The sequence below is a fragment of the Cariama cristata genome, unplaced genomic scaffold, assembly GCF_000690535.1.
Source record: "Cariama cristata isolate BGI_N322 unplaced genomic scaffold, ASM69053v1 scaffold6952, whole genome shotgun sequence".
Taxonomy (NCBI): domain Eukaryota; kingdom Metazoa; phylum Chordata; class Aves; order Cariamiformes; family Cariamidae; genus Cariama; species Cariama cristata.
Genome location: NW_009602011.1, coordinates 36,825 through 50,094, shown reverse-complemented (window position 1 = coordinate 50,094; position 13,270 = coordinate 36,825). Strand labels below are relative to the sequence as shown.

At 38.5% G+C, this 13,270-nt stretch overlaps 1 protein-coding gene across 1 annotated transcript in view; it reads right to left on the bottom strand.

Moving 5' to 3' along the window:
• Positions 1-450: 450 nt before the first annotated feature.
• LOC104157264 (sodium bicarbonate cotransporter 3-like) overlaps positions 451-13,270 on the bottom strand; it is a gene marked incomplete at both ends in the record, with an annotated part of 40,592 nt that continues 27,772 nt past the window's right edge. Inside the window, 7 exons of the mRNA XM_009694547.1 lie at positions 451-556; positions 2,305-2,550; positions 4,447-4,580; positions 6,968-7,142; positions 8,694-8,797; positions 10,127-10,273; positions 11,895-11,982. Of these exons, the coding sequence (XP_009692849.1) occupies positions 451-556; positions 2,305-2,550; positions 4,447-4,580; positions 6,968-7,142; positions 8,694-8,797; positions 10,127-10,273; positions 11,895-11,982 (1,000 nt within the window). The remainder of the gene's footprint in view (positions 557-2,304; positions 2,551-4,446; positions 4,581-6,967; positions 7,143-8,693; positions 8,798-10,126; positions 10,274-11,894; positions 11,983-13,270) is intronic.

Genomic DNA, 13,270 nt, shown 5'->3' with positions numbered 1-13,270 from the left:
GTTGTAGTTTTATACCAATGTCTAACAAACTAATGAAACATGTTCGCTACCACATTATGACTGCAGATTCCACCTTCACATCTTCTTAAAAATATTTGTTCATCCTTTCCAGGAAATTCAAGTAAGCAATCTCCTGTTTATTCACCTCATCATATTCATCTGCACTTCAGAAAGACGACTGTTCTCCCTACCAGAAGCAGCTACCTCAAGCAGACTTTTGCGATGTTAGCATTTACTGCCATGGACTCACTCATCCAAACCACTACAATGACTCCTTAAAGCATTATGGGAGGAACAAAAGAGTTCAAAAATACAGTTTTAAAGAAAACAGTCTAGGTTCAAATAAAGAAAGAAACCAGATGAAAAATATTCGTCAAGACTGGTACTGTGTGGGTATTTATTTTTTCATACGTACACACACACATACATATATAGCTTTTAGATACTCACAGAAACTGTAAGGTTACTCCATGGTATATTTTCCACAGACTTACTCATATTCCTCCACACCTGCAAAGTTTCATTGCTGGGTTTCTCAGGCTCAGAACACACACATCTGACAGGAAGAAAAAAAACACCACCACCAATTCACATGCTTTTAAGCCAGATGTGCCAAAATGCAGCCATTTGCAGGAATTTCAAAAATCCTCAAGAGTTTAAACCAGAGTTTATCCCAACCTTCTATGAAAGAAGCAGAGTACAAGCCTCCTCCTTACACGACATGAACTCAGGTGTACGGACTTGACCTCACAGGGGGATCCCTCCCCAGCGTGTGACATAGCAGACCATGGAGAACCTCACAGGTAGAGATAAAGCTGGAGGAGGCACGTCTCCGACGGGAGGGGAGCACTAGCAGGGAAACCTGGGCTTCCGTAACCCATGTGTCAGGGGCTGGAGGGTAAATATTGCTGTGGGTGCAATTAGAACTTTCGGGGATTAGTAATAGAAGACAACTTAAAAACATGTAGGTTCTAGCTAGTATTTCTTAAATGTCTTTTATCTGCCGTATATCTATTATCTATCTGTGTTTTATCTGTTGTATTACTGACACTGACCCTGAACATATGGATCATTCATTGACAGTTGTGTGATGAGGATGAATCAAAGAACAGCTTTGCTTTTGATTTGGTTTGAACTATGTGAAATAGGCAATTTCTCAAACTAAAACAACAGTTAGCAATCTCCTCCTCCTGGCAGGTGTGAGCTGCTAACCCAATCCATCACGTTTCATGAAACTGTAGCATCAGCTTGGGAATTCCACACTGAGTAGCAAAAGATAAAGCAGCATTCAATCCTATCATCAAAAACTAAAAAAAATACAGTGTCAAGACACATGGTATTAAAAGTGCTCAATGCTAATTTCACCGTGTCAGCAAACTCTTTTAATGCAGAAGTGATACACCTGCACACCACCTACCCTACTCTGATTTTAACTGGTAATAAATTACTGTCCCCGAGTCTGTTTTGCCTGTGACAGCCCTTGCTGAGTGATCTCCCTGTCCTTACCTCAACCCACGAACCTTTCCTCCTATTTTTCTCCCCCTGTCCTGCTGAGGAAGGGGAGTGATAGAGCAGCTTAATGGGCACCTGGCCTCCAGCCAACATCAATCCACCACACGTAGATAAGACACAACTGCCACAGAAATAAATCAAATGTAGAACAGATACACCTAAAGAGCTTGCTTATTGCATTCCTTAAATGAAATAAAGTTATTTTTGTACTCATAGTTTTACTGCTAGTTACTGCGACGAATAGAACTAATAGTTCTACTTAGGAAGGAAAAAAAAGTACGGCTGTACTGTATTTTCTATCATTCTCCTCTCTCTCAAAAAATAATTTTTTAAAAGTCAAGTATTCCCCATAATTACAGTAGAAAGCAACACTGTTTAAAGACGTTAACTCCCTATTCGTAGCACATGAAAGCTGCAGAAGCTCCCCATGTCTCAGCTACCTGGAAATAATCCTCACCCAGGTGCAGTAAACTACCATGATTTGTGGAAGTGGCAAGGCAGAACTCCTGGTCTGACCTTTAATCTCCAGGTTGACCTTTAATAAAGCCGTAATTAAAGCAGGCATTGTCTCAGTCCCTCCTCCCTTCCAACCACCCATAGCTAACACAGAAAATTCAATTCCACAGCATCCTGAATAGAATTTTTCTGAGGTTTCTCATGCCCCTACCACCCCCAGCATTCCTCCCACCCTTCCCGGGAGCACCACACATTGCAGTTTAGTAAATGGTACGTCTCTATACTATAAATATTTCCCCTATATATTTTACTGACAGATAGAAACTTGGTACTTACGAATATAAAGTCAGTTTATTCAAATCATTGTGCATATTGAAGGCATACACTTCTCCCAAATGAAAAAGCTTTTCCAATGCCTCATAAATAAATATGATGCATATAAGCGCTGCAAAAGCTTCCTCAGTAAATCGAGTGATGTAACACACAAGGCTGCTGGCATCTGTGGCTACAAGCACGATGCATAAAAATGCAGTCCACAGACCAATGCTAGTTCGCAGGGAGAGGTAGGAAAGATCGTAATCCCTGTGTGGAGAAAGAAACGGGAGTATTAACTGAGCCAAAAGTCACTTATACTATGTTCTGTTTGAAAACAGATGCTGAGGACAAGCTCTACAGGTATTCACCACTTTTCTCATCCTCGACAGTACTTCTGAAGGAAGCGGAAACTTTTCTGTCTCACCTTCCACCACAGCAAAGCAACACTGCAAGGTGTTTCTAGGGCTGAGGGTGCAACTACTATGGTGGTTCCTTTCCCGTCTCCTTCTCTGGGCCTTGCTACGATCTCAGGAATTCCTGTAAGGCCTTAGCCTTTGTGCAACGAGTTGGGCAGTTAAGCATCCCCTGACTGTACCAGGAACGCTTTCACAGCTAAGGTGGGCATAACGCCGATTGTACCGGCAATTCCTGTTGCCTGGCCAAGGCTGGGAACAAGAGCAGCAAAAACATCCCTTATCTGAATCACAGCTTCGGCAAAACAGCCTTGGAACATCCCTTATCTGAATCGTAGCTCGAGCAACACACAGTATCATCATCACTGGAATTTGGAGAATTCCAGTCATTACCGACTCGGATTGTGGCCAGAATGGAAATTCACTAATGCCTACAGTCAATCAGCTTGTGACCCTATAAACAGCAGTCCTGAGAGAGGCCCCTGGAGCTCTCCCGGACGGCAGTGGGCTGCACCCAGCATCTCCCGCAGAGTGGGACGCCTCTCAGAGCTCGCCAAACTCTCACGTTTGCAAAGTTGGGAGGATCAGCGCTGAAAGCAGCCAAGGAAGCCTGGGTCGAAAACCCTTCACTCGTCAAGACTCAACCCTCACCTCCTGAGGAATGCCAAGGCATTTGAAGTGACTGTTTCACTGAACCCAAGGGGAATTTTTAACAGGTGCATATATATATTTATCCCTATATACACATATATATCTCTCTCTCTTTTGTGTTTGTGTGTGTGTGTGTATGTGTGAATTAATTCAAATACCCTATAACAACTTACGTCACTATTATAATTATAGTAAATCCAATTCAATTACTCTGTAAATGTTAAATTAATTTATGATTAAGTGCTGCTAAATCCTTCAGATATAAACCACTGACCAAGTCTGGGACTAGGAAGGGACTGAGCTGCACCTAGACTCCTCTCTGAGAAAGAGTTTAGAAAGCAAGGTCATCCTCTCTGAGCCTCATGACTCAACAGGAGGGTCTCCCTTACCCCTTCCTCTTTATCTCTCCTCCTTCATACCTAAACTCTTGACCAAGTCTGGGACTAGGATTATATCCAGCAAGGGGGGGGTCTATTCTGGACCTCGTGACTCAACGAGAGGGTGTCCCTTACCCCTTTTTGCTTCTGGTCTTCTGGTTCATTCATTCTAGCTCGATTCTAACTTGATTTCCTATACATACATATATATGTGCACACACATGCGCATCCCATTCATGTAGCAGGCAATAGAGTGAACCTTGCTATCGAACTTCGTTAAGTCACACTTTTGTAAATTTATATTAAAAGCATTTCTGCTAATCCCTTTGACGGTGATTCTCTGAGCGACCCTAAAGCACTCATTCGCAACAACCACCTAGCTTGGGAAGCATCATGGGCATGAGCTTTCCAGAACTACCTACATGCTTTCTCCTAGAGGGCAGATCAGTCCCTGTTTACCCGTGCAGAACTAAAGCCAACATCTCCATACGGTCAGAACATAACTTTTATTTAAGTCCCAGCCACTTCTTATCACTGATTTTCTCATTAAGGCTCACTGGTGTCTCACAGTTTTGCCAAACCACATCCATCTCTCAGTCTCTTGCCGCTGCATTTACATCTCCGTGGACATACACTGCTAACACACATCTGCATTCAACTACAGCTATTCTAACAGGCTAGAAATTCAGAAAGTGCATCGAGCTAATACAAACATCACTTACCTGCAAAATTTAAATAATATTTTTTCAAATACTAGAACAGGTCCGGTGCTCCCCAAAATAGTAAGAGGTTGCCCAGCAAAGAGAGAATAGGCAATCCCAGTTAACGAGGCTCCAAAGAGAGACTCTATTGCACTCTGTTTGGGGGAAAAGAAACTGCTGTAACTACGCTGCCTTTCAGGTCAGCTTTTAGCATCACATCTGCATAAATACCATTTTAAGATGCATTAACTTAGAAACAAGACAAGATGTAAAAACATTGCAATTAATATCGATGTTTTAGACAAGAGAAACTTAACACAGTTTTGCAGTAACAATACCATGGACAAAAGATTTTGAAAACTTCGCTCCTGAGAAACATAAAGCCATCCAAAAACATGAGAACAAGTTACTAATCCTGCTAGCTATGGAGGAAAAACATACCAACAATTACTACAAATTAAAAAAAAGAAAAAAAAAGTTACTTAACATGTAGTTTACAGAAACAATTATCTATCTCTGTAAAGCAAACAGAGAGAGATGTATATTGCAACATACCTGTACCAAAACATGATACGGTGTGCCGTATCAAACCTGCATCAGTAAACCAAGCATCACAAAAGAAAAACAACTGACAGGCGGAGGTGCAAGGGAAATTACCAAACAATATTGGTTTATGTATACATGACACCAAAAAGAGATGAGCAGTAAACCAATGTCCCACCTGGTAATGCATTTCTTTTCATCAAAGTAAGGTATCTACTTAATTCAAGAACTGAAATGTTTTACTGTAACATTTTCTTCTTAAAAAAAGTTACAATGCGCCTCAAAAGAGAGGGGCAGGACTTTTTAGATACTAAAATTATATTAAAGTTACTTGAAAATAGCTAACTACACCATTCACAACTATGAGAAGTCATGGTTACAGATTAAAGGGCTCCTGGTGGAATTTTTAAGTGTTTGCTATTTTGCCATTATGCAAGCCTAAGAAAACAATATTTATGCAAACTTGAGCTCCAATTCAGGAAAGCGCCTAAAACTGGGCAAGTTTGCTGAACTGGGGCTATTAAAAACAAAAACATGAGTCCTTTGTTCATTATATTAGGAAAAAAAAATATAATCCCAGTCTCTCGTTCCACTACCTTTGAATTAGTGCTTTTGGTTAGTCAATGCATTAACCTTGGGGGTCTCGATCAGGGTGGCAGGGACAGGAGTACTGTGGAGGTGATGACCTCTGGGAATGTGAGGGAAGGTTTCAAACACAAACTGTGTACCTTACAATGTCAGCTACTGTGCTTGAACATGTGTGTGCAGTAACTAAATATTATATTCAATGATGCACACCAAGTATCTGAAGGCAGGAACAAACCCACAAACAATTCCAGATAGCTAAAAGAAAGAAGGTGTTTAAGAATCAAGCTTTAAAAGGAGCATATTTTCATAATTACACATGACGTACATTCAAAAATTACATCAACATTTTGATAACCATTCCTACATTTAGAGTGGCAAAAACAGCACACAGAAAAGGTATCATTTATTTCTGTATTTGCTATCAGCTTGAAGTGCTACATCAATAAACAAAAAAGAGTCAACAGCATTACTAGCAAGAGATAAAATAGTTAACTAAATTTTAATATAGTACAAGCTTAAAAACTTGTTCTAAGTATTGGGCAGAATTTTATAGCATCACAAGCTTTACTAGAATCTTAAAATTTATAAAGGACATGTCCGAATACATGCTTCCCTCCCCCAAAAGGACAGAGCCTTGTTTCTCCATGATTGATTTAAAAACAGAAAATACACTTCAAACTAGTTTACTCACAAGCCAATTAACACAAACACCAAGTTATTAACATTGCTGATGTTAAGCATTCTTTCCCTGCTCCAAAAACCAAAGCGCAATGATACTTTGGTTAAAAAGGTGCTGGTGTTACCTACTGCCCAACACAACACTACCAAAATTTTGTACGTGTATCGTTTATATTCAAGTCACTTACAACGAAGAGTATTTTCTGCTTATAAACCTTAGCTACTTTCTTTTTACCGTTAACAACATACCATTAGTGAAAGCATATACAAATCCTGTCTTAAATACACAATTGACTGCTACCCATACCCTGCAGGCATTATCATCCTCGTAGGCCTACTACTCAAGGCCAGTACACGTTCTCGGCTATCCACCTTGAGCCTCTGACTTTGCCTAAAGTAGGCCTAGTGGGATGGTGCACCTTTACTGCTGTTCATTATCTTTAAGTAGCCAAAAAAGAAGGCAATGCAAGCCTTTTCTCAATTCATGAAGCCATTCATCCAATAAGGCAGGATAAACATTTTTTTTACCTCCACTGTGCATCTTCTCCTGTTCACATGGGTTCCCCACATTTTCCACAGCAATTACCTTTTGGGGAAGATCTGCTTTGGGGCAGGCTAATCAAGTGCTGTGGGTAAATTCTTCAAATACAAGTATAAATAAATGAGACAAATGCACACAGTGACTTGCCTCTGAAGGTCTAAAAGCCTGGCCACTACCATTCTTTGTACTCACTATTCTGTTTTGTGTAGCTTCTCCCAGGAGCCCTCCAAAAGTGATTACAGGAGACATACAGGCACAGTATAGGAAAAGAATCGAGGCCAGGCACTGCAGGCTTAATGCATCCTTGAAGTCACTCAAGAAAAAAGGTGCTTTCCTTTGGATGTCAAGTATCAAACCACCAAAAAGCCTAAATAGGTGAGATGAAACTCGTCAAACTGTACACTAAAGGATTCTAGCTAGTTCAAAACTATGGGCTACACATGACTGCCAGTGCCTATTGCCAGCACAAAATAGCTATTTCATAATCCAGATTAAAGCATAACAGTTTAACATACAAATGAGAATCTTATCTATTCCAATTCAGTAGTATTCCAAATATAATCAAGCAGGTTATCCACATTTTTAAAAGCTGGCTAGGTGTTTTTGTATATGGGCTAGATACCGAAAAAACATCTTTGCAAACAATTTTACCTCAATAATGTTTTAAGTCAAATCTGTTTTACGATATTCAAAACAAGGAACAGAAGAAATACACTAAACCTCAACCAAGACCACTGCTTTGACATACTTCAATATTGCTACTCCAATAAGTAGTTGTAGCTTTTTGATTCAAATTCTCTACATATATATGGTTAGGTCCATAAATAACTTTAGGTCTATCATTTTTAACAGTGTCTCCATCTGGAATATAGAGATAATCCACATACGGAAATACAAAACCAAACACATATAAGTCAGTTCAACTGGATAGGTTATTAGCAAGAAATCTAAAAGCTTTTGGCAGTTTCCAAAGATTTTTCAAGACTCCAAAATACTAGGTATAACTTGCACCTACAAAATGTATTTTATTTTGAATGATAAAAAAAATAAAAAATATTCCAAGAAAAACAATAGTCTCTTCTAGAGCTAGTTCTCTGGGCAGAAATTAATTTCTCAGCTCCACACACTTTTTGCCTTTTGGCAGAGAGTAAGTACAACAAAGCCAAAATGGTAAAAATCAACACAAATGTTGTAAAATCCTTCTTGGAAAGGCATGAGAAAGATGCATTTCATTTGGAAGTTTATTATTTTGGGGATAACCATGTTGTAACGTCTTTTCCAGAATTTCTCAGTTGATTTAATCTCTACTCTCTCATATGAGAAATTAAGGTTTAATCTTAACCAGGTATTTCCAATGTTGGGGACTTTTTTGGCAAGTATTTCCGAATTAACAGAGAAAAACAATGCAACTCAACTGAAAGAAATTCCTTCAATTTTATTTTAGATCTAAAAGGAACCTAACCAAAACTGAAATCTAACCAATACTGAAGTATTTTTTGCCACTTTATATTCCTTGTTGTTCCATTTCGTACATGTTTAATAAAACAGATTTGCACTAATGGAAATTTCTAGTACCTAGCCCAATACGGAAAATAGTATATTCCTGCTATAATTACGATAATTGCATGCTCTTGACAATTAAAAATCAAAACCCAACTCTTAAAAGTCAGTTAGTTAAATTAGGCAGCATCTTATACGAAATCCTTCGCAAATGTGTTGAGAAACATTGCCACAGGCTTGAAAATGCTTTAAGCAGATTGGCATTTATAGGCAAGAATCCAACACTTGAAAAGGAAAAAGGATGCGCTCTGACACTTATATCGTGATTTTTTAAAGTTCAAATGTCATCATTAAAAACTGTGAAGACTTAGCACTTTTATTTCTTTATGGTAGCTGGTATTTAGGGAAGTGAACACACCTTCCAGTTCTCTCAAGTTCAGGTCCAGCATGATGGCCTTCTTCTTTGAGAGTCTCTCCTATAGGAGTAGATCCATTTGGAAATTTAGGTACCTTCCTTTTCTCCTACGGGGGGAAAAGAAAAAAGAAAAAAGAAAAAAAGAAATCAAGCTATGAGACTGCCTTTACACTAGGAAAGTATAATTCAAAGACAGCGTGCAGAGACTCTATGCCTTCCAAACCTTTTTCATATTCCCAGTTTATCAGCACTCCTCCATTTGCCAAATTCATCTTTTGTTGAGTACACATGACTAGAATTGTACAACGCTCTCCAAAAGATCTTATTAGTACCTTGCACAACGGTATTAACCTTCCCTCTTTCTACAAGAAATATGTCGCTGAGACACGTCGAGACAAAGCCTACCTTTTCAAGACACAGCAGAGGTTCAACCATGAGGCCTAGATATCTTCAGGTTTTTTCCCCTCAGTCATGTCCAGAGCAGAAGCCTCTAGCTTCTAACAGAAGTTGACCTCACTTCATGCTGCCCACAGTATTTAGTTGAAGTATAAATGAGAAGTCATTGCCCTATTGAGCAAGCTGCTCACCAGCTCCTCATAAACTTCTCAGCCGAGTTTGCCTTCCAAAACCCCCCCGAGCTCTGCTTATTTTGGAAATGAGTTAAGTGGTAGCCTCAAGTTATTTGTGAATAAACTGCACTGCTGTCACCCCTTCCGATCCACCCACTCCCCCAAACCACCACTGGATTCGACACCAATGCCAACCTTCTGACTCAAGAGCACTGGAGCACTGGTCTCCCCCCACCCTGCTTCTCATCCTGGTGGCAGGAATTCCCCTCAGTAGCAAAAAGAGGGAGAAAGGGAAGAAACCAGAGTCCCTCTGAGGTCCAGCCTCCCCCTGGCTCTCATGCTAAGCTTGCATCACAACTGAGCAACATGATCCATTTTTATTGATTTTATAAATATTCTCTGAACATTAGCCAATATACATTAAAACACTTCAATCAATGCTGTCTGCAAATAAAAGTTTTTATAAGAATTACAGTATTGTTGCTGATCATTGTTGTACTGATAACAAAATTTATAATATGAACTCAGGTACAATATCGGACCAATTCTCCTAGATCTCGCATGAACTCATTTCAGTATCACAACAGGAAACGCACAATTTACCTAAAAGCACAGCAGGAAACTGATTTAACTTTTTTTTTTTTGGTTGGTTTGGGTTTTTGTTTGGTTGGTTTGGTTTTTTACTTAAATGGACAATCTACTTTTCCTTCCAAATGGATGTGAGGGCTTTCCTGATGCTTTACTAAAGTTTACAATCAGTACACAATTCACTTGCATTTGGAAACAGCATTTTCAAAGTAAAAATCATGATAGCTTTCTGCTGGAGGTTGGTGTGTCCATGTCCCCCCCCCTTTTTTTTCCTTTTACCTGGGAAGGAACACTTTTTGGTGGCTCAATTCGTATAGATGGATCCCATTCTCCTGGAGGCAGAACTGTCACTTGGTCTAAAAATTCATCAATTCCTGACAACAAATCATTTCGGTCTTTTGCTTTATAGGCAACATCATGGAAAACCTGCAAGAAGGAAGTACTCAACATTCATTTTTACCCTTTTTTTTTTTTTGAAAGAGGAACTGATTACAAGGAACATTTCATTATTTTTTAAAAGGCATGGGAAATTTTAAGGTCCTCAAAAGTTAGCTTTTACTTTACTTGCATAGTTTTGCATTGAGAACTACCTGCATCCACATCCCTATAGACCATAAAATAAGGAAGTTATATCTGGAAACTCAAAAGGAATATTGAGTTCATTTCTAAAATTAATTCAAAAGTTCATCTTCAGTATTCAATAAAACAAGTTCAGGTATTATCGCCTGAATAATTCTGCCCTACAGCCACTGTGCCACTATGCTATGCTAAATCAGGATAAAAATACTTTAAATAACCTTCGAATCAAAACACAAGTTTTTATGAAGAACTTCATTTATGTACCTCTAATTTAATCAATTTTAAAAGACTTCTTAAAAAGCACATGAAAGCAAACCTCCTACTACTTAAAAAAAAAACCCCTACACTCTTTTACAGACTACTAGACACAAACTTAGTTGACAAATGGGTAGTATTGACCAAAAAAAAAAAAAGGAAAAAAATCCCTGAATCCCAAGATGCATTTTATACAGAGAGAGAAAAAAAAATGCTCATTTTGCTATAAAAACAAAAAAAAACTCTTTGCCGAAGATGATCCTAAATTGCTTCTGTACACTTGAAACCTAAACTGTTTGTCTCCAAAGACCTGATCATTAAGTCTCCTAATTGTAAATTAGATCTCTTAAGTCTATTTAGGTCTTTTGAGGCCAGTGAATAATTTATATTTTTCTATTTCAGTGATCTACGGTATTCCTAAAAATCAGCCTACTTAAAGAATTAGAAGCTGCAACTAAAGCTTTTAATATTCAGTTCTGACACTGAACAAACACTGTATTCACAGGCTAGTTGCCCAATTGTAAAATGACCAATTTCCAGTTTACATTTCTAAACTTTAAATTGTTCTAGAATAAAGAAATACCAGAATTGCTGCTAGATAACCCCAATTATCAGCAATTCAGTAGGTGGCGCTCAATGCGAAGTCAGAATTACAACATCCTAATTTTGCTCAGCAAGATGACGGTAAGTCTTAAAAAGTCCCGATTCCCCTCTGCTCTTTAAAACCATCCACCAGGGCTCTAAGCATATGACTTCAAACGCCTAGTAAAATTCTAATTTTAGTTATTTGACCTCGCTTTGATAAAAAAAAAAATCTGCGATGACTCAATCGCACGCATTCTTAAATTTTGTCCTGAAGACTCGTGCAGTTCGCTCTGTCCTTTTCAACATACAGTGACTCGTATCAGATGCAGTTCTATTTAATAGTTCTATTTCCTACTTTCAAAGAAGAATGAAATCTATACACCAAAGCTAAAACATTTTTTCAGAAATACATTTAAGATTTCTTCAAGACAGGCAATGGGGAAAGTTAATATACCATTATCTTGTTCACTAACACAAGAAATAAATCAGTTTACAGTTCTTTGTTTAACCAGTTTGTTTGGGTTTTTTTTCTTTAACCTGTCACTCCAGAATATCTTTAGTGAAAACAGTCAGTAAATACATTATTTGAGACTTCTTTAACCACAAGTGTTTAAAATACATCACTCACATCATCGGTCATAAGTGTTGCTATTGATCTTCCAATTTCATGGTACTGTGGAGCTTTTCCTGCTGGTCCCAGCAACAAAAACAAAAACCTGTGGAGAAAGCAATCGAGATGAATATGGCTGACTCCTTTGAATATCCTCAAAGGGTTCTTTCAAACTAATGTTTAAAGAAAATTTATTGATGAAGTAAAAATACCCTCTTCACCATTTCAGCTCTTAAAGACTGCTGCAAGACTAAGAAAGGACTTGTTTCAAAGTCATTACTGGAAGGAACTCTAATCCTGAACCAAAATTACTCCAAAATCTTCTTAATCAAGCCTAATTTTTCAGCTTCTTATAATGCCTGAAATGTAGTGGAAAGCCACAGGCTAGAGCTCAATGAGTATTCCCTCCAGATAATAAGCCCTTCTGACATTCCCACTGGCAAAGACCCTTTAGTGAGGGCCTAGAAGCTTTACGACCTGTTGTAGCCTCCCTGAGGATCACCTCTTCACAGGAGTTAAACCCCACTCACTCCCTGTGATCGAGTACAACACCCACAGACAACACGGATATACTTCAAGCCACAGGTTGAGCGTACTTATATAGGCATATCCTGGTCCTGTGTCAGTGAAAGGAAGGGAACCCACATTTTGAACACAGAAGAAGGTAAAAGTGACCTTTTGGAAAGGGAATCCAAACTGGGGGTGGGTCACAGCACACATTAACAGCCAGCCAGCCTCCACTTCCAATCACAGTGACAGTTACCACTTTTTTTCTTTTTTTTTTTTGAAATTGGAACAGGACTAGTATCTTATAAATTCAAAAGGATACAAACCAAAGGGTGAACCTCAGTAATTCTTTTCACGACCTTCTTCCTATACTCCACGAAAATGAAGTTCCTAAGTACAACACATTTGAAAAAAGTAGCACCTTCTTTCACCTCACAGTACAAAAAGCTCAATGTTATTTTTCCTTTGCTAGTTGACTACTCTAACTGAAACCAAGAGTGCATCTTCAGAATCAAGTATGCTATCCCAAATCTGCAAGTCTACACCATTCTGAAAAATTTACAACAGCATAACTTTAGCTACATTAATACAATAATCGGTAAGCATAAATTTTGGAATTTCCCAAGAAACATTACGAGCACCAATATCAACTACCCTCTGAAAATTCTCACATCTATTTATAAGAACACTGCCAAGATTATTTTTCCCTTTCATTAGCGTGTATAAGCCGAAAATTACAAAGATAAACAAGCACTCTGATCATTTTAAAGCATTTTAAAAAACACAAAAAAAACCATAAATATACATATTTATACCAAACACCACAGAACAGCCCAATACATCAATGTGCACAGAAAATGAAGTGTCCTCCATGATGACTGATGAAA